General features: G+C 38.6%; 1 protein-coding gene across 1 annotated transcript in view; it reads left to right on the forward strand.

Annotated features, from left to right (window-relative positions):
- Positions 1-19,401, forward strand: part of HUNK (hormonally up-regulated Neu-associated kinase) — an 85,753-nt gene that overhangs the window by 42,202 nt on the left and 24,150 nt on the right. Inside the window, exons 2-4 of the mRNA XM_042458381.1 lie at positions 3,420-3,712; positions 11,911-11,966; positions 14,600-14,735. Of these exons, the coding sequence (XP_042314315.1) occupies positions 3,420-3,712; positions 11,911-11,966; positions 14,600-14,735 (485 nt within the window). The remainder of the gene's footprint in view (positions 1-3,419; positions 3,713-11,910; positions 11,967-14,599; positions 14,736-19,401) is intronic.

Here is a 19,401-nt window from a genome sequence, read left to right on the forward strand (position 1 = left end):
CAATTCGATGTTCAGGTGGTGGTTTTAAACAAGGGTGCCTTTGGTTATGGGTGTGTGAATTGTATCCATTCCTGATAGGGTAAGGTATGATCATGGTGATGTCTGGTCATGGCCTCAGTGACACCTAGATCTGTTCTTTACAATGTACATGGGGTATCTTGCAGAGTCTTTAGAAACTGCAGTTAGTTCTAAATGCAGTAGCATAAATGCAGGTGCGATTGCATTACTTCTATTCTACAAGGGTCTCACCAGTTATCAGTTCATTTCATTTCAAAGTGTTACTGATGATGCTTTAAAAGAAATAAATGGCTTAGACCCAGGATATCTTAGGTATCAGTTCCTCCAAGATCAGCTTGCCTGCACCCCATGATCCAACAGAGAAGCCCTTCTTTGTGCCTTGTATGTTGTAGGCTGATGTTGCTAACTGCCCTCAGGTCAGCTTCAACTTACAGTGGTCTCATGAATGAGAGACTTTCAAGTTATCCTGTCACCAACAGCCCTGCTTAGGTTTTGCAGACTCAGGACCATGACTTCCTTGATTAAATCAATCCATCTGTATTGTAGTATTCCACTTTGCCTGGTATACCTACTCTCTTCTACCTTTCCAAGCATTGCTGTCTTTTCTAGTGAAAAGATCTATACTTTGATATATGCAAAGTATGACAGTCTCACTTTAGTCATCTTGGCTTCTAGGGAGACTACAGGTTTGATTTGCTCTAGGACCCATTTATTTGTCTTTTTAGCAATCCATGGTAACTCTTCTCCAGCACCACCTCTCAAATGAGTTGATTTTCTTTCTGTCAGCTTTCCTCACTGTCCAGCTTTCACAAGCATACAAGATTTGGCATGAATAATCTTCACTTTGGTGTTCAAATATATATCTTTACACCTTAGAATCTTGTCTAGTTCCTTCATAGCTGACCTTGCAGGTTCTAGTCTTCTTCTGATTTCTTGACCGTGGTCTCCAATCTGATGAATGACTGAGCCAAAGTATGGAAAATCTTGAACTATTTCAGTGTCTACTTCAAAGTTATGTAAATCACTTCCAGTCATTAATTTTGTTTTCTTAATATTCAACTGTAAATCTGCTTTAGCATTTCCTTCTTGATGTTCTTCTTGACTTTCTTCGGTAATCTTTCCAAGTCTTTGTTATTTTCTGCTACTAGTATGGTGTCATCCACATATCTTAAATTGATGTTCCTTCCTCCAATTTTCACCTTCCTTTGTCCAAGTCTAACCCTTCTTTGTGTACAATATGTTCAGCATACAAACTAAACAGATAGGTTGATAAAATGCAACCTTGTCTGACTCCCTTGTGAATTAAGAAACTATTTAGTTTCTCTGGATTCTGTCTTGACAGTAACCTCTTGTCCATTAGGACAATGAAATGTTGTGGAACATGCATTTCTTTATGAGTGATCCATAGTTTTTTATGCTCTATACATGATATATGATCTATTCATTATATGTGTATATGTGAGTATGTATTTTGTGGATTGTTGTATATCTTCAAGTTGTTTCCAACCTATGGTGAACCTTGACAAGATTTTTTCAGAGGAGACTTGCCATTGCCTCCCCTGAGGCTGAGAGAGCATGTGACCTGACTAAGGTCACTCAGTGGGTTTCATGGCCAAGAGGGGAATTGAACTCTGATCTCCAGAGTCACAGTCCATCACTCAGACCACTATGCCACGGTCATACTAAAACTGTGGAACTCTGCCTTAAGACTTTAACTTTACTCCTTCTCGTAAACTGTTTTGTTTAATGGGAAAAGCCTTTCTTGTCAAATATGCATCTGTTTTACTGGATAAATATTTTTTCCTAGTGTTCAGTTTTATCTCCTAAATCTGTCACTATTTTTACTATATTGTATTTTTTGTTATTAATTGGAAGTTTATTTTAATCATTGGCTGTATTCATAGTCGATGAGCTGTCCTGCTTGATTCATAAATAGCAGGAAGGTAGGATATACAACAAAACATAGGCCTTACTTAAATTGGCACTACATGGTGGCAGAGCTTGCAAAGGTATTTTTTAAAAGGTTGTTGATTCACATTACTTGTTGTGTTGTTTAGTAAGTAATCCAGTGCCATTACACACACTAACAGCCTAAGAGGAATGCAATAGTAAACTTTATCTGAATAAACCTTGATGAAAAAACGCCAGGATAGAACCTTAGGTTTGCTGTAAATTGGAAATGACTAAAGCCATACAACAAGAAGGTGCATTTACTTATGACTTTTTGGATTTTTTTTACTTTTGATGGGAAAGAAACCTTTAGATGAATGAGTGAAATATCTTTAAAAATGTATCTTGGAAATACAACAACCATTGCTCTTTATATTAGTACCATAGTCCCACTCCTACTTGACATGTTCCTTTTGAAATGTAACATTATTAAGAGTTTATTAGACCCCTCTCCACCTCTTTGCAATTACCTACATTATTTCTACAACTGCTTAAATACCCTGAAAGCCCCAGATTCTTTCTGATATTGACAGCTAAGCAGGGGTCAGGCCTGGTTAGGAGCTGGATGGGTGACAACCAAGGAATACCAGGTGCTGTAGGCCAGAACTTCTCAGCTCTCTGATGTGGGAGAATGGCATTTATTTTGTCCCCTGTGTGTAAATTTGTGCCCACTGGCTACTATTGTTTCTTTTCTGGAAACTTTCCAGAAACTAACAGCCAATGGCTCAGGAACCAGCCATTGGCTGGTCTGAGGACCACCACTTTTGTAGGCTATATTTCAAGGGAAGGCAATAGCAAATCACCTCTTGTGTATTCTTTGTCTAAGAAAATCCTATGAAATTCAAGGGATCACCATGATTCAAAGGCATAATGGAAGCCATTTACACCCACACATTGCTTCTAAGATGTTACTTCCAATCTCTCCATGAAGGGATAATGTACTTATTGTAGCACACAAGTGTGATGCCATATAGTTTCCAGAAAAAAAATTGGCCAGAATATCTAGAAATGTATTAAGGTGCCTCATTAGAAGATTAGAACTCCTGTCTTATATTTATGTTTTATTGGCTAGAAACAGAGAAGGAAATTAGAAATAAGTCTGTACAGCTCACACACTCCATACACGGGCTTGCCATCCACGGCTTTAAGTTTATGCAGTCTGCAAGCCCCGTTTGTTACAATGGCATGTGCGCAGGAGCGTGCAGCTAATGAAACAAATGGGATTTGAGGTCCTGCTTTTTTGTCAAACATGTAGGGGGGGAAACCAAAGTGGATCCCCTGCATATAAAGGGCTCACTGTATTGTAGATAGGCAGGTGGATGTACTTCATTCCTTCTCAGCTCCTAATGCCTGTCTTCCAGTATTGTATTATTGTAAAAATATGCCTTAGTGTTTTATTTTAAGCAATCTGGCTAAAAATATTAAAATGGCATGTTTTTCATTCTTTTCAGGTGGCAGTGAAAGTTATTGACAAGAAGAGAGCCAAAAAGGACACCTATGTCACCAAGAATCTGAGGCGGGAGGGTCATATCCAACAAATGATCCGACACCCTAACATTGCTCAGCTCCTGGATATCTTGGAAACAGAAAATAGTTACTATCTTGTCATGGAGCTATGCCCAGGAGGCAACCTGATGCACAAAATCTATGAGAAAAAGAGACTGGAGGAACATGAAGCACGCAAATATATCTGGCAGCTTATTCTAGCTGTTGAGCATCTACATCGTGCAGGGGTGGTCCACAGGTAAAATAATATTATGGCCTTTCTTCACTATTTCTTGTATTATGCAATGGTGCTAACAGCAGAGCTTTAAAACAGTAACATTAGGAATATGAACATAGTGAGGTTCTACCTAATATCCAATACAGAACTATCACAAGGAAGCTGCTGTACCTAGTCAGAACTTTGAGACCAGATATTGCCCCAGCAGTTGGAATTCTTTGTAGAAACACCAACTCACCATGTAGTCTAAAGTTTAGCTTTTAATACTGATGTATCTGATAGGTGCTGGAGAAGGTATATATGCTGATTTTCTGCCCAAACCAAGGTTTAATCTTTTGGGCATGAAGTAATTAAATGGCAGGTTCAGTTCCCTGCTCAAGCATGGAACCCATTGGGTGATGTTGGGCAAGTTATGTGCTCTCAGCCTCAGGGGAAGGCAATGGCAAACTTCCTCCAAACAAATATTGCCAAGAAAATCCCACAACAGGTTCACCTTAGGGTCATCATAAGCTGGAAATGACTTGAAGGCACACATCATCATCAACAAGAACAAATTAAATAGCTAAATAAAATAACTGGACAAACAGTAGCTGTAAAATAATCTTTATTACTTTTTTCATTACATACTAAGGATAGATGAGAGATTGTGTTATGCTGGCAGTCCTTGTAGAGTCTTCAAGAGGGGAAAATGTCCAAGGCTTCTCATTTTCCTGGTATCTTAATAGAACATGGTCAGTTGCACTTGCCGAAAAACTAGTCAGCTATTTTCACATAATGAGAGGAGAAACATAGGAGGACAACTTCGTAGCAAATCGGCATCCATTTTTAATACATTTTTAAGAAGTGAGTGGTGAAGATAAGAGTCCCTAACTAATCAATTGGATTTTTAGCTTTGCATATATTAATATATTATACAAATCAATAAACTAATAATAGTCATTGCATATAGGTAAATATATTATTTATAGGAGATTTGATTTGATAATGTATGACTGTATTTGATATAGTGTTATAATTATGCTGTTCAGTGTGGGGCAGTAACATCCCATTGCTTCCCACCACTGGGTCGTAGGGTTAAGATAGTGCTCATAAATAGCTCTTTCTCACATATGTGCCCAATTGATTTAAATTAGCTGGAGAAATGCTTTTGGAAGCATTTTGGAAAAACACAGTTTATTCTTGCTTTACGTGCAGTTGGCAATGAAGTTATTTTAAAACCTCTCTAAAAATAACAGCACTCACACTACATCTGTGCTCTGTACGTGTTTGAATTCTCTGTTCATGATAAACAAAGCATAGGTCTGGTGTGGGCTGGAATTGCTAGCTACTGCATCTCTTAGAGCATGTTCTTGCGATCACTGAGCTAGTTCAACAAGAAGTTGTGGGAGGGGGGCACAGTGCGCATAAATCATTGGCTAGAATTTAGTTTCCTAACAACAATGACAAAATCAGAGTTATTAGCACAAGTGCAATTTTTTTGTCCCTGCATGATAAATTTGGTAGGCCATTATAGTGAGAGGAAAGCGTGATAAAGGTCATTGCCTAATCAACAAGTATTGTGTTAGTAAATACTGAAAGCAATTGTGAATGGTAAGTTTTGGACAATTTTTGGTCATGAATTCAATCAGGTGAGGAAATCTTTCTGCCTTATGAAAATATAAGATGGTATAAGCTCAAGAGAAGGAGTCCCCAAAAGGCAGTGGTTTCCAGCTGTTCTGCTCAGAGTATTGCTGTTTCTTTGGCCTTTCTGTCAGGGCATGCACATAAAAGCTCATAGCATGGCTTTCTGTCACTTAACAGTATTGGTAGAAAACCCTCTCCATTAGACCCAATTACCTTAAATCAAAACTTCCTTCACTTCATAAGCTACATGATCTGAATATCACCCCTGAAAGCTGCTTGATATCCCACAGTTCTTGATATCTCACAGTTTTCACAGTGGACAGAGTGTTCTGCATTTCCAAGCATCTGCAACGTGGTTGGCATGGCCCTGATATAGCGCAAAAAGTTGCTCAATATAATCTGATAAGGGAAAAGTTCTTAAGATGTAATGGTAGATACTAAAGTCAGAATCATCCATGCAACAATGTTTCCATTTTCTATATATGAGTGTGATAGCTGCACAGTGAAGAAGGCTGACAGGAAGAAATCAACACATTTGAAATGTGATTGTGGAGGAGAGTTCTTCCACTACCGTGAACTTCCAAAAAGATAAATAAATGAGTCCTAGAGCAAATGAGGCCTGAACTCTCTCTAGAAGCCAAGAGTACCAAACTGAGGCAATTGTAATTTGGACATAATGCAAGATGACATGACTTTCTGGAAAAGTCAGTAAGACTCAGTAAAGTGGAAGACAGCAGGAAAAAGAAGGTGGCATTACAGGTGGATTGATTCAATCAAGCACACCTGAGTTTGCAAAACCTGAGCAGAGCAACTGATAATCAAGACTCGTGGAGGTCTCATTCATAGGGTTGCCATAAGTCAAAGTCAACTTGACAGCAAGTAATAACAGCAAATAATCTAGGGTCCTCACCTATACCTTGTACATAAATTGATGCCAATTACCTACAACTTGAAATGGAAAAGTGGAGGAGGTGCTTAACTTTTTCAGTTCTCAACATTTATCTGTTGAACAACAAACCTCTACAGGCAATAGAAAAAGTATTGACCTGTAGCTTTTAAAAGAAAAAAATGAAAATGTTTGCCAGTTCTAGTTTGGCTTCATTGTTTGATTTAGCTTGGCTTCTGTGTATGCAGTATGGCATCCCAACCCGTTGTTTGCAACCTGTTCTGATATTCAAAGTGTCAAAGCACTTGGCTTTGTAACCCACTCAATATAACCAACCATTTGGAGGAGGGTATCAACAACTTTTCATTATTTTTAATGATATTGCTAAAGGTCATTAAAGTGATTTTTTTATTCACAAACAATTGGCTTTCATTGTGTCCTTCATTAAACAGTAAACCTGCAGTGTTTGCACATTTACCTGGAATTAAGTCCCATTGAATCTTGCATAGGACTGAACTCCATGGCATGCAAGGTGTGTATGTGCTCCCTCCCCCAACTCCTTTGTATTGATAGCTCTCTTTTTACATTGTGAAGACTATCAGTCTGTCTGTATTTGCTTTGTCATCATAACCTCAAGGGAAATAGATGAATTTTCTCCTTTAATGAAGTTTACAGCAGTAAATTCTGAGAATCTCTGTTTTAAGAATATAGTATATATATATAAAACATACTTTTATTGCCCCAAACACCTGCTGCCCACTAGACATTTCTGATGCCAATCCTCCCTTGGTGAGATGAATGATTATAATTTTGAAACTACCTATAAACACTAGAACAGGGGTAGGCAGCCTGCGGCCCGTGGGCCGGATGTGGCCCGGCGAGGCATTGGGACCGGCCCCAGCCCGGTCCTGCCGCCGATTGCCGCCGGGGCCTTTGGCCTCTCGCACACAGGGGCAAGGGGGGCAATTGTCTATAGACGCCTCAGAAACATGCATTTATATTAACATTTTTTAAAAAATCAGCAATTTTTTTTGCATGTCCTCCACTTTTTAAAAAAAGTGTCCACCATTTGAAAATGTTGTCCTACATTTGTCCTGGTTTCTTTATTTATTTAAATTTTTTTAAAATTATTCAATTATTTATTTTTTGGCTTCGGCCCCCCAGTTGTCTGAGGGACAGCAACCCGGCCCCCGGCTCAAAAAGGTTGCCTACCCCTGCACTAGAATATGGCTGGTTGGTTGCTGAAGCCATTGAAGCAAGCTCACATCTGAATTCACTAGCAATCATTGTCTCTTTCTGTGACAGAAGAAAACAATTCCAAATGGCAATATATAGTGAAGTGTTCTCTTTTTAGAAGTTATTTACACAGACCTTCATGCTGTCAAAAACAAGATGATTATTAAGCTTCTTAAGGGAGTAAGGACAACAAAAGACAATGAAGCAAAAGCCTTGGTGCTTGCAATAGCTTCCCACAGGAAATTCTCAACAACCCTTTTAAAGTAATTTTAACTAAATTCAATCCTATTCAGTGCAATTACTGTCAGGCTGTCAAAGAAAGGAATTTAATAATGTACCAGTAGCAAAGACAGCTTCCTGTGTATCTGTTTTTTCCACTTTTTCTTTCATTGTGAAAATAGATGTGTATCACCTTCTTGAACTTTGGTATTAAGATCACTAGCACTGTTTTGGAAGGTGGGAAATGTATAGTGTGTTTCTATGTTTTGCTAGCTCTCATTGTTCTCAGCTCTGGGAGGCCAAAATCTGAATGCTGCTCAGCCGTGGAATTACTTAGTGGCCTTGGGCAAGCTGCTGTATTTCAGCCGTTGTTCCCTGTGTGTAAAATGGCATGGAAGATTACCCACACATTACCTCTTGTGGTGTGCCTGTTGCAAAACAGCCTTTCCCAGCTGGTTACAAACTATATTTTCTTCATTAGGACCTCTGGTAGTGGCAAATTAACCACAGGAACCACTGGTTTGGATTCAGGCTCTGCATTTCACATATGGATATGCTCTTCTTGGCTTCTGGTATGGTAGGGCTTATAAATTTGTGCCCCATGGACCTCTGGGGAGCCCATAAATGGATTTAGAGTTCTTGGGAACTAGGGGCAAAAATGATTCCCTCCCCCTTTCAATTTCCCTCCTGTTAGTTTGAAAATTGTATTTAAGTACATTTTTCTATGGAGTCCATCAGGTTCTGAAAGGTTCTGAAATGACACCAAAAAAGGTTAAGGATCATTACTGAATAGAATGGTCTGGAGGTGACAGTGGTATAAAAATGTACATGCGTGGTACAGCGCTCTTTCATCAAGTTTGTAGAAGGATAAATCTTAACAAAATTCTGATCTTGAATGAATCTTCTCCATAGGTCCAGGTTAGGAATATGTCATCAGCATATTTTAGGCAGATTAGTGGAACCTCTGCACAGCTGTTCAAAACAAAAATGCTATGCCATGTTTTCTGTAAACAAATTATGGTGGGCCATATAATTTGCCCATAACCTTATAGCTGCAAGTGATAACAGAGTGTAACAGTATAATAGCATTTTTAGAGGCTGGTCTATTAGGGAAAAATATGCTTTCAGTCCTAATCTGTTCTCTCCCACGTCTGTCCAGCTGGGATCTCTGTATAGCAGCAGGTGAGACTGGAGGAAGGGGCAGTGAGGCAGAATTGCAGTGGATAGTTATGATCCCATCTCCCTCACTACTCAGTAGCATTCCTTTCTGAGCTGGTCATGCCATCCTTGAAAGTTCTTCTTCATCTGAAAAAGAAACAGACTTACCTATGGAGGAGTCAAGTGGATGCCAATGACTAGCTGAGCCCTCCTTCTGTTCTACCAGTTAAGTTGGATCCATTGCAGAAGGGAGCTGGAGGAAAGGCTCCCTAGTTCAAGAGAAATATGGAGGCTCAAGCATCTGGCCCAGATCATTCCCTAGAAATAAATGCCCCTATCGCACTGCACTGTTAATAGTGACATTTTTCACTTTAAATGGAACATTTGATGGCTTCTTAGTTGCAAATATTCTTAGATAAAATGGATTATCTAGATCCATTTTGAGCTGGCTTTAGGCTTTGGGAGAGGGTCCAAAACACACTGCAGAAATAGTCCAGTTTGAGACCACTTTAACTGCCCTAGTCAGTGCTAGGGAACCTGGGAATTGTAGTTAATTGTGGCACCAGAGCTCTCTGTCTGAGAAGGCTAAATGTCTCATAAAACAACAGTTCCCAGAATTCCCTAGCATTGAGCCAGAGCAGTTAAAGCAGTCTCAAACTCCAGAGGAGCGCCGTGGTGTGGCATTCAGCATCATGCCAGCCTGGGGGTGGAGTCAGGGCATGCATCATGTGGACACCACACCCCAACTCTGCCTCCAGGCTGGCCTTTCCTTACCAGTCTTGTAGTCCTTACTACAAAATAAATCTTTGTGGGTGTTGCTCCACATCCAAGATCAAAATTTTGGTTCTCTTTAGAAGTCAGAGGTCTCCTCATGACGTCTAGGTCACAGGAGACTATCACACAGAGGAGGCAAGCATCCTCCTCCCATGATTAAATCGCCATTAAATCCTGTTAATAGCACGATTGGAGGGACGATTATCACAACCCGTGCATTTCTCCCATTCTTGTCCCATTTGTAAAGAGTAATGTAGGCATCATTTGGTATTAATGGGAGTTTCCATTAATATCAAATGATGCTTCCATTACTCTTAACAAACAGGACAAGAATGAGAGAAGCACAAGGGGGTGTGATAATCCCCCCCCAATCATGTTATTAACAGGAATGAATGGTGATTTAATCATGGGATGAGGGTATTTACCTCCCGTGTGATAAAGTCCTTAGTCACAGAGGAGCAAGAGCAGGTATCCTTAATAGGCAGCAGTTATCTTTTATTATTTCATTTGCAGAAATATGAACTGGGCTATATTGTTGCAATAATGTGCCTTCAAGTAGTTTCTTATTTATGGTGGCAGGATTTGTTCAGAGGGCAGGATTTTCCTTGGCAAGATTTGTTCAGAGGAGGGTTTGTCATTACCTTCCTCTGATGCTGAGTGAGGGTGACTTTCCCAAGATCACCCAGTGCGTTTCTATTGCTGAGTGCAGATTCAAAGCCCAGTCTCCTGGAGCCCCAGTCCAATTCATGCAATGAATTCAATGAAAAGTTCACGCAGGCCTTTTCTTTGTTCCACTCAGTTTCATGGAACAGCAAGAAAGAGGCGAAAGGGAGAAAACACTTGGGAGAAGAAACAGAGCTGATCTAGATGTGATATTAAATGTGTCTTTGTACTGAGTGTGTCATTTTTTGGAAACAATACAAACAGCACTAGGGAGCCATTTTGCATTTTTGCAACACAAGCAATGGGAGGTGGGCTGATAATGATCAGGTTTGTCATGTATAGAAATTTAATCCTACTGGAGAAAATATCTCTCCCAAAACTGATATTTGCATTGGAAAGAATTTTTCCTTTTGTGCCAATGCTGTGTTCCAAGGGGCAAATAGCAGTTTCAGGTGGGCAGTTTTAATCAGGATTGCAGTAGGAGCTCAAGATTTTATGCAGGACTGAAGAAGAAGTTAACCCCCCCCCCTTTTGATCTCAGTAATGATCATTCCTGCCCTCCTACTGATGCTACTTGTATATTTTTCATTTTATATTGATATATATTTTTAAAACTATATCACAGTGAATGCTAAGGTGCACATAGTTGCACATCTAGTTTGGGCTATGGTTATCCTCCTCTCTACATAAAACAGCATGCCAGCAAGGCAGCAAAATAATTTGAAGTTATTTTGCAGCACCCCATACTCCAGAATTTATCATTAACACATTCTCAGGTGTGCTGTTATAAAGATGGAAGAGACAAACATTGTAAAGTATTTTGAACATTACAGTGATTATGGATTACAATGAAACAATAACAAAATATTGGAAAGACTGTAATGTAGTTATTTGGGACATTGTAGAGCTTGTCTCATGGCATCCATTACTTGAGCTCTTGAAGCTTACAGTCTACTGATATCAAAAGCAAGTAGGCTCGGCTGGTGCAGTATTTATGAAATCTGCAGTGCTGAGAAATGCTTCCTTTTGAAATGTAAAGCTGGCTTTGGATCCGCTGAGCTGCCTAAGGAATCTGTCTGAACTGCACAAGGTCATAAATATTGTAAATTTTGTTTCAAAGTCAGTGAGCCATTTTCTGTCTTTCACTTATACTGGGGCAGGCAATTTATGACCTTCCAGATGATGTGGGGCTACAGTTCCCATCAGTCCTATCAAGCATAACTAGTGATGAAGCCTGCTGGGCATTCTAGTCCAACTACATCTGAAGCGTTTTTTAAAAATTCTGTAAAAACATCACATCTTACCAAACATTCACTTTAACCACATGAAACGATGTATATTTAAATGCATTTAGGTTCTGCATATGATATTATAATTTAAAGGTTTACATTTAATTTTGTTTATGTCACAACTATTGCTATTAGCACAAAATGAGTATCATTAGTACAAAAAACATTACTAAGGATTCTGTATGTTGTATGGGAGGACGTAAATGGGTGTGTGTGACCACTGTCCTCTTGCAAAGGGATCTTGCAGCAACTTTGAGAGTAATTGTTCTAAAGGTGCTGCAAGATCTATTTCCAGACTGATATTCCAGACTAACCCAGTGATATCTCTGAATTTTGTTCATGTCCTCATGATCTATGTTTATATGTTTCAGAGATTTGAAGATAGAAAATCTCTTGCTGGATGAAGACAACAATATCAAACTTATTGGTATGAAAGTCCTTTAAAACTGTTAATGCCTGTATTTCTTCCAATAATATAATCTAAGGAAGCTTCTGAATTGCCACAAAACTCCATGTGAAAAAAATATATAAGGGTGCTTTTTTTGGAAATGTGGTAAAAGTGGTAAAGATGGTGTTAACTGTCTTTTCAAATGAATACTGACAGGTAGTGTCCAGTCCTCAACATGTCACTTTGGAATTAGTCAACTTAGGTTTGCTTCCTAATAAAACTAGGATGCTGTTGTTTTGTGCCCTCAATGATAATGTGCTCTAAGGCAACACCATCACAGGTTTTTTTTTTTTGGGGGGGGGGTAAGATTTATTCAGAGTGGCTGAGAGAGTATAATGTGCCCAAAGTCACTCAGTCGGTTTCCATAGCCAAGCAGTGATTTGAACCCTGATCCTTGGAATCCTAGTCCAACATTCAAACTACTACATGACACTGGCTCTCAAATCTAGGGTAATAAGAACCATTTTTAGAAGTGATGCTAATGTAAATATTCAAGAAAAGAATACAGTAAGTCACGTGATAAATTGCTATTGTTTAATTTTGAGTGATAGGTCCCAGAAATATGATTGTCATTAGAGCAGAGTGGTGGATTCCTGTTTTCCTATACCAGGGATATAATCTTTAGAATGTGTCTTTTCTGTCATCATTTTTGCCACTGATAAATGTGGTGTCTGGCCTTAACCTGTAGAAACACAGCATCTCAAGGAATGGTAAAATGCCAGTATTTCATTGTGTAAAACATCAACAGAAAGACATCACAAAGAAAATACAAAATATTAACAGTGTCTTGTGAAATCACGGTGTTCATGTCACCTTTTTGCTGTACAGAATGTTTATAATTTGAAGAAAAGGAGAAAAGGCTGCTACTTGTAGTGTCTACCATTGTCCTTGGCTTTTTCATTTTGCGTGAAGTTGAGAGCTTCAGTTCCAAGCCCTGGCTTCCCCCTGTGCCTTAGCCACTTGGAGCTTACTCACACAACACGAGGCAAAAGGTCTCATGCTGTAAACTCTGCATATTCATCTGCAAAATTAGAATTAGAGTTTGGCTGCGGAGATGTTCTATAATTTGTCAATGGCCCCTTGATTGCATGCGCTGTCTCTCAGCTGCATTCATCTCACTCTGCATCCAACTTCTGCAGACACTATAGATTAGTCATCTTCTTTCACTATCTGTTTGTAACTCCCATTAATACTAGTTGTGGGCATTGAAAGGAAAATACTCCCCTTACAAGAACATCTGTTTATGTATTTAATTCTGTGCCTACACATTTTCTAACAGCAGTGAGTCTGGATATGCAGGCAAAGACTGTTGCTTCAAGCTTCATCACCTCAAAGGTGATGAAAACCATTGAAAATTAGTCCAGAAAATTAATGAATGAGAAAATCAATGAATTATACAAAGGTCTGCATGAGACTGCTCACAAACTGCTTAAATGGTATTGGGTATTTGAAGGATTAAAGGTAGAAAATCCCAGATTTTATCTTTGTTTATTTTGAGTTTGATTTAGAGTCTAGCTGCCTGAGATGTCAAATACTTTTCATCTAGTTCCAGAAGATTTTATAATTTATTCAAAAAGGAGCATGTGGGGATCTTATCTGGATCAGGCACACTGCCCATGGATAAGAGACGGTTAAATATTCACCCAACTAGTTTTGTTAATTAAATTTAGCACCATTGCTTTCTTAGGCAGAGATCAAAAAAAGCAAAAAAGATGTTCTCTGCCTAAGAAAGGAACAGATAGCCTTGCACAGGACAGATAGCCTGGATCTCAATAGACATTATTTTGTTGCTGCTAATGTGTTTACAATTTTATTTCCTGTCTTTTACTGTCCTTTGTGCCTGGTCCCCCATATGGTCAAAAACGGGGATGGCTTTTGCCTGCATTGATATCCCTCTAGACCATCTTAACTGACAGTAGAAGTAACATCTGAGACAAAATGTGTTCAAGAAAATCAAATTGTGCCCTTAAGAGTCCACTCTCTCACATAGATGTGTTGTATCACAAATGGGATCCAACACAGAATTTCCACTGGTAGAATATTGGAATGTAACAGAAGTAAAAAGGAGTGATCCCCCAATTCCATGTAGCCGCATAGCGATAATCCTATTCCAGAGAAATGGTTATCAGTCATCTCTTAAGGGGTGCAAAGTGAGATGGAAGAAATGAAGTTCCATTGCTCTAACTGGATTGTTTTTATATCAGGGAGCATACTGTTTTATATACCTCAGCTTAGATATTTGAACTCATGTTGTAATCTTTCCTCTTAGGGATTATTTAAATTTCTTGCCCTATTTACACTCCCCCCACATCTATGTTATTTATTTGAGAAGCTTTTAATACTGATTTTCATGTTAAATAACTCTGGAAGGGGTGTACAATGAAAAGGTACAACAAACACAGCAAGATCTGCATGTGTCATATATTTTAAAATATCAAGGTGGTTGTTTTTTGATATATTTTTTTTTTACAGAAAATCTCAACTAAACTCAGCAGAGCTTTTAAGTGGATAAATCAAATCATGCTGATGGCAGCAAAGGGTAATTTTGGGAGGTTGTTCTTCTTCTCAAGTGTAGTGCTTAAAGGTCTGTTTATTTTATTTTATTTTTACAGATTTTGGCTTGAGCAACTGTGCAAGTATCTTGGGATACACTGATCCATTCAGCACACAGTGTGGCAGTCCAGCCTACGCAGCACCTGAACTTCTTGCAAGGAAAAAATATGGTCCCAAAATAGATGTTTGGTCCATGTGAGTTACTATTATTGAAAAGCTATGTGTTTCTTTTCTTTTACACTTTTTTTGTCCTTTATGTAAGCAGCTGCACAAAGTTTTCAATAGAAGATGCTAATAAAGAAAAAAATGGATTACTGTGCTAGTCATTATAATTCTCAGCACTGAAATAACTTCAACATATACTAAGAACACTTTAAATATATGATGATACAGTCTACTCTCCAAAGTGCCTCAAAAGTTGCATCTGGTGGCAACTGTGGAAGGCTCAAAAACATTTTTGCCCCCAAATATCCACACTTTGCCCATCCCTGGTATAGGGTATATCCTTTACTTTAGCCATCAGAATTCTAAAAGTATACACTGTCAGTACCTGGAAAGCAGGAGCAAAAGGTATCCTGGACCAGTGATGTTGTGAAGCAGCCTGTGGAAGGACTCCTTATCTTGAACTCATAGGTTGAGACATCACCTCCTGCTCATACTACAAGCCACCAATAAAGTGGAGCCAGGGTCCACAGTATCAAAATACAGGATGATGATGATGATGATGATTATTATTATTATTATTATTATTATTATTAGGCATAATATTACCTGGCATCTCCTCAAGGTGGTCTTTTCACTCTGAACTTAGTTGCAAATTTCACAGTAGCTTTTTGCAGGGAATGGTGGAGGAGAGAGTTCCTAGCAAAAAAATATTTTTATGAGCTATCCTTGTTAGAATGGCAAGTATTTTGCAGGGTATAGCTACTGAGAGGGAGAACAAAGGTATCACACCCCTCAATCAGAGTTCTACTCCCCCAATGAATTTTTTCTGCAGTCTGCAAATTTCTAGCATTGCAGAGAATGAGACATGGAAAACCATCCACACATAGAACTCTTACATTTGCTGTTGTTGCATTCCCTTGGTAATTTTATCTGCCTCTTTTCTTTGGATGCCTATAGTGTATTTCTAAATGCTCAACTAAAATTTTAAATTACTGAAATGTCTTGTCATGGTTTTCAATGTTCTGGTGAAAATGAACATGTTAGAACTGACTTGTTGGAAAGGATCAGTACAGCTGCCTGAACCTTTAGGCTGTTCTCAGGGGCGTGGGTACAGGGGCTGTCATGACGTGTCTCTGCATCTTAAAATTTACCACTACAGCACTACCCAAGATTTGGTATTCATAGTGGTGTGAAGCAAATTAGAGACATTTGGTGCTTGATGTGAAGAAATTTGGGAAATAATTTGTATTTGTAGGAAGTGACATTAAAATTTCACAAGAATGTATTGGACCACAAGAAAAGGAAGCTGAGTCGCTAAATGTCTGTTAAAAAATGTTCACAATGCCATGTCTGATACAGTGAAGTTAATTCCATTGATCTCACTGCAGTTGGACCAGATAGGAGTTTTATTCTTCAAGGTGGTCATGGTGGAGTTGATGAGGTGGTGGCAAGCATTTAGGTTTGGGAGCTATATATGTTGGAGCCCAATTTGCTATAACTGTCTTGTTGGAAAATCCAAGGTGAACCTGCCATACCTCTCTTTAATTGGTTGCTGTTACATAGGGTCACCCATCCAAAGTAAGCTGGAGCTCTGACTCTGACAAGAATATAAAGAATGTTCTCTTCTTAAGTATTGGCCTTTTACCTTCTCAAGCAATGACATCTTCCACCAATTAACTTTTGACTCATGTTCATCTAAAAGGATTACTATATTATAGGCTTCAGTATCTTACAGCGCAGTTGATTATTTGCAGTTTTGCAACTGCTTGATGTAAGGACACAGTGTGGTGTGAGTGAACTTTCTATGTGGTCCCTATGTGCAGACATTATCCCATTTTCAAGTAATTTCTTGAACCAGTCCTTTCACAATTCTTTCGCTTTCCCCCTCTCTTGTATTATGTAGCAGATGACACCACTCTTGATTTCCAGGTTGTGTACGTAGCTTTTGCCATTTCCAAGCAAAATGAGATCTAATTTACAGCTTATTCCTTTGACTCTTTTAAGATAAAGAGTAAAAAAATGTTTGAAATCTTATGTGATGAGATAGCAAGTACATTTCTATACTGCTTATCAGTGCACTTAAGCACTCCCTAAGTGGTTTACAGTGTGTAAGTTAATTGCCCCCAATAAGCTGGGTATTTACTTTAGCGACTTTGAAAGGATGTCAGACTGAGTCGATCCTGAGCCCCAGCTGGTATTGAACTCACAACCTTGTGGTTTGTGAGTGAGTGGCTGCAGTACAGACATTCAAACACTGTGCCACCAGGGCTCTTAAAAGATATTTGTGCTAGAAACAGATTTAAGAAGCATCTCTGAAGACTTATACAGATGACAGACATTTTTTAAAAGATGTAATAAATGATCTATTGTTAATATTATGGTAAATTTGGATAGCTTCTTCCTTTGTAGATCATTTATGGAGAGAAACCAAGGGAGATATTTCAGAAGAATAATTGCATATGTTTGCACTAAAACTATACTACATTGTTCCCTGTAAAATATACTTTCCTTCCTCTTAACACATGTCTTGATACTTTCTAAGACCTTAGGCCTAGATTATGTATCTCACTGTATAGTCCCACAACACTGGGGAAATAAGATGTCAGCTGGTCTTAACCAAGCTCATCTGTCCTAGGTCTGATATCTGGAGCAGTCATCAAATTTCTGGTTGACCACCCTAGCTCACAGTAGTTTAGCCTCTGTTCCTTCCTCCACTCTGTTATTTTTCTGCACAGAGAAAGTCTCACTTATAATGATAAACTGCTAGCGCTCAGGACTATGTCACTGCTGGCCATAGAATGTTGCAGAATAGGACTGCACATTGGTTACTTTGGAGAGTGGATGCTCCCAGAATCTCCCAACCATGTTCTCTGGTGTTTCTGGGAACTATAGTTAAAAAATAAAATTTCCAGACTCTGATTGTGATATGGAAAGGAGTTTCAGGAGTGCTTTTCTCACCTTTAAGGCAAATTTTCACACATCTGTAACAAGAAATGATATAAATCATTTGCACCTTGCATGGTCGCAGTGGGTGCGCACTGCAATTAGCTGTACCTGTACTTTTTCTCATATTTTAAACTTCTTTTTAATGAGTGCTTTAATGCTTAATTTATTTATTATTTTACTATTTATTTATTTATTTATTACATTTATACCTGCCTTTCTTTCAAAATGGGATCCAAGGTGGCTTTCATGTTTAATAAGTATAGAAGCCCTGATGTATCCCTGCAAGTTTTTTCTTAATGATTTAAAACTGGCATAATGCTTTGGAACTGTTCAGCAGAACAGCACTCATGTTCTGTGATTGTTTCGGTAGACCAGCCTTGAAGTCTTTCCTGTAGATGGATGATTCAAAATAATGTTGATCATGTACAAAATGGCAGCATCAAATTATTATTTATTTTTACAAACAGTGCATAACTAGTATTGTTGCAAGGAAACAGGGCATTTCTCCTTAATGTGTGTGTGTGTGTGTCTCCAACTTGCCTACAGACTTACAACAGTCCTGTGAATTTCAGGAATAGTCAGAAGTGGCTTGTCATTTCTTTCCTCTGAAATATAATGTAATAGCACCTGATATTTCTTGGCATTCTCCTATCCAAATATTGACCACAGTTATCCCTGCTTAACTTCCAAGATCAGGGTATTTAGAACCATAGAATCATATTTATATATATATTATTATTGATGTATGGTTTTTAACAGACTGTAATCCTGCCTCAATCCATCTGGGAGAGGTGGGAAAATACAAATCATTATTATTATTATTATTATTATTATTATTATTATTATTATTTAGGCATCTCATTCCTTATTAATGTACTACATTATTACATTATTATCATTATTGTTGTTATTGTTGTTGTTGTTTCTAACCATTAAAGAGAAAGCAACTTTTCTTGATTCCTATAGAAATGGGTGATGGCTCAGTAGTGGAGCTTTTTGTCTTGCATGCAAAAAATTTCAGGTTGTGTCTTTGGCCCTGTACAGACAGGTCAAAATAAGGCTGCTTAGAGTCACTTTGGAGGTATGCTGTTTAAATTATGCATGTGTCCTAAGAGTCAGGAAGCCGCGCCAAAGTCATGCTCCAGTCCAGCCAGTAGTAGACATTGGTGGGTTACAGCCAGTGTAGGACCAGTGATAGCTTCATATTTTCTAATGTATAAAAAATGGAAAAATGGGGAAATCACCAAAGAGGAATTCAAACAAATAGTTAGCCTGCGTAGGAGTAAAGTCAGAAAAGCTAAAACGCAGAATGAACTCAGGCTTGCTAGAGACATTAAGAACAACAAAAAGGGCTTTTTTGGATATGTCCACAGCAAAAGGAAGAAGAAGGAAATGGTAGGACCACTGCGTGAAGAAGATGGCAAAATGCTAACAGGGGACAGAGAAAAGGCAGAATTACTCAATACCTTCTTTGCTTCAGTCTTCTGAAGGCAAAAGGTGCTCAACCTGAGGATAATGGCATAGAAGACAGAATAGGGGGAATTTCAGCACAGAATAAGTAAAGATACAGTACAGGAATATCTGGTTAATCTGAACGAATGTAAATCTCCAGGACCAGATGATTGGGCCAAAGCTAACAAAATGAATTTCAACACAGAGAAATATAAGGTACAGCACTTAGGGCGGAAAAATGAAATGAACAGATATAGGATGGGTGACACCTGGCTTAAGTAGACTACATGTGAAAGGG

This window comes from Sceloporus undulatus, chromosome 3 (genome assembly GCF_019175285.1).
Source record: "Sceloporus undulatus isolate JIND9_A2432 ecotype Alabama chromosome 3, SceUnd_v1.1, whole genome shotgun sequence".
NCBI lineage: Eukaryota > Metazoa > Chordata > Lepidosauria > Squamata > Phrynosomatidae > Sceloporus > Sceloporus undulatus.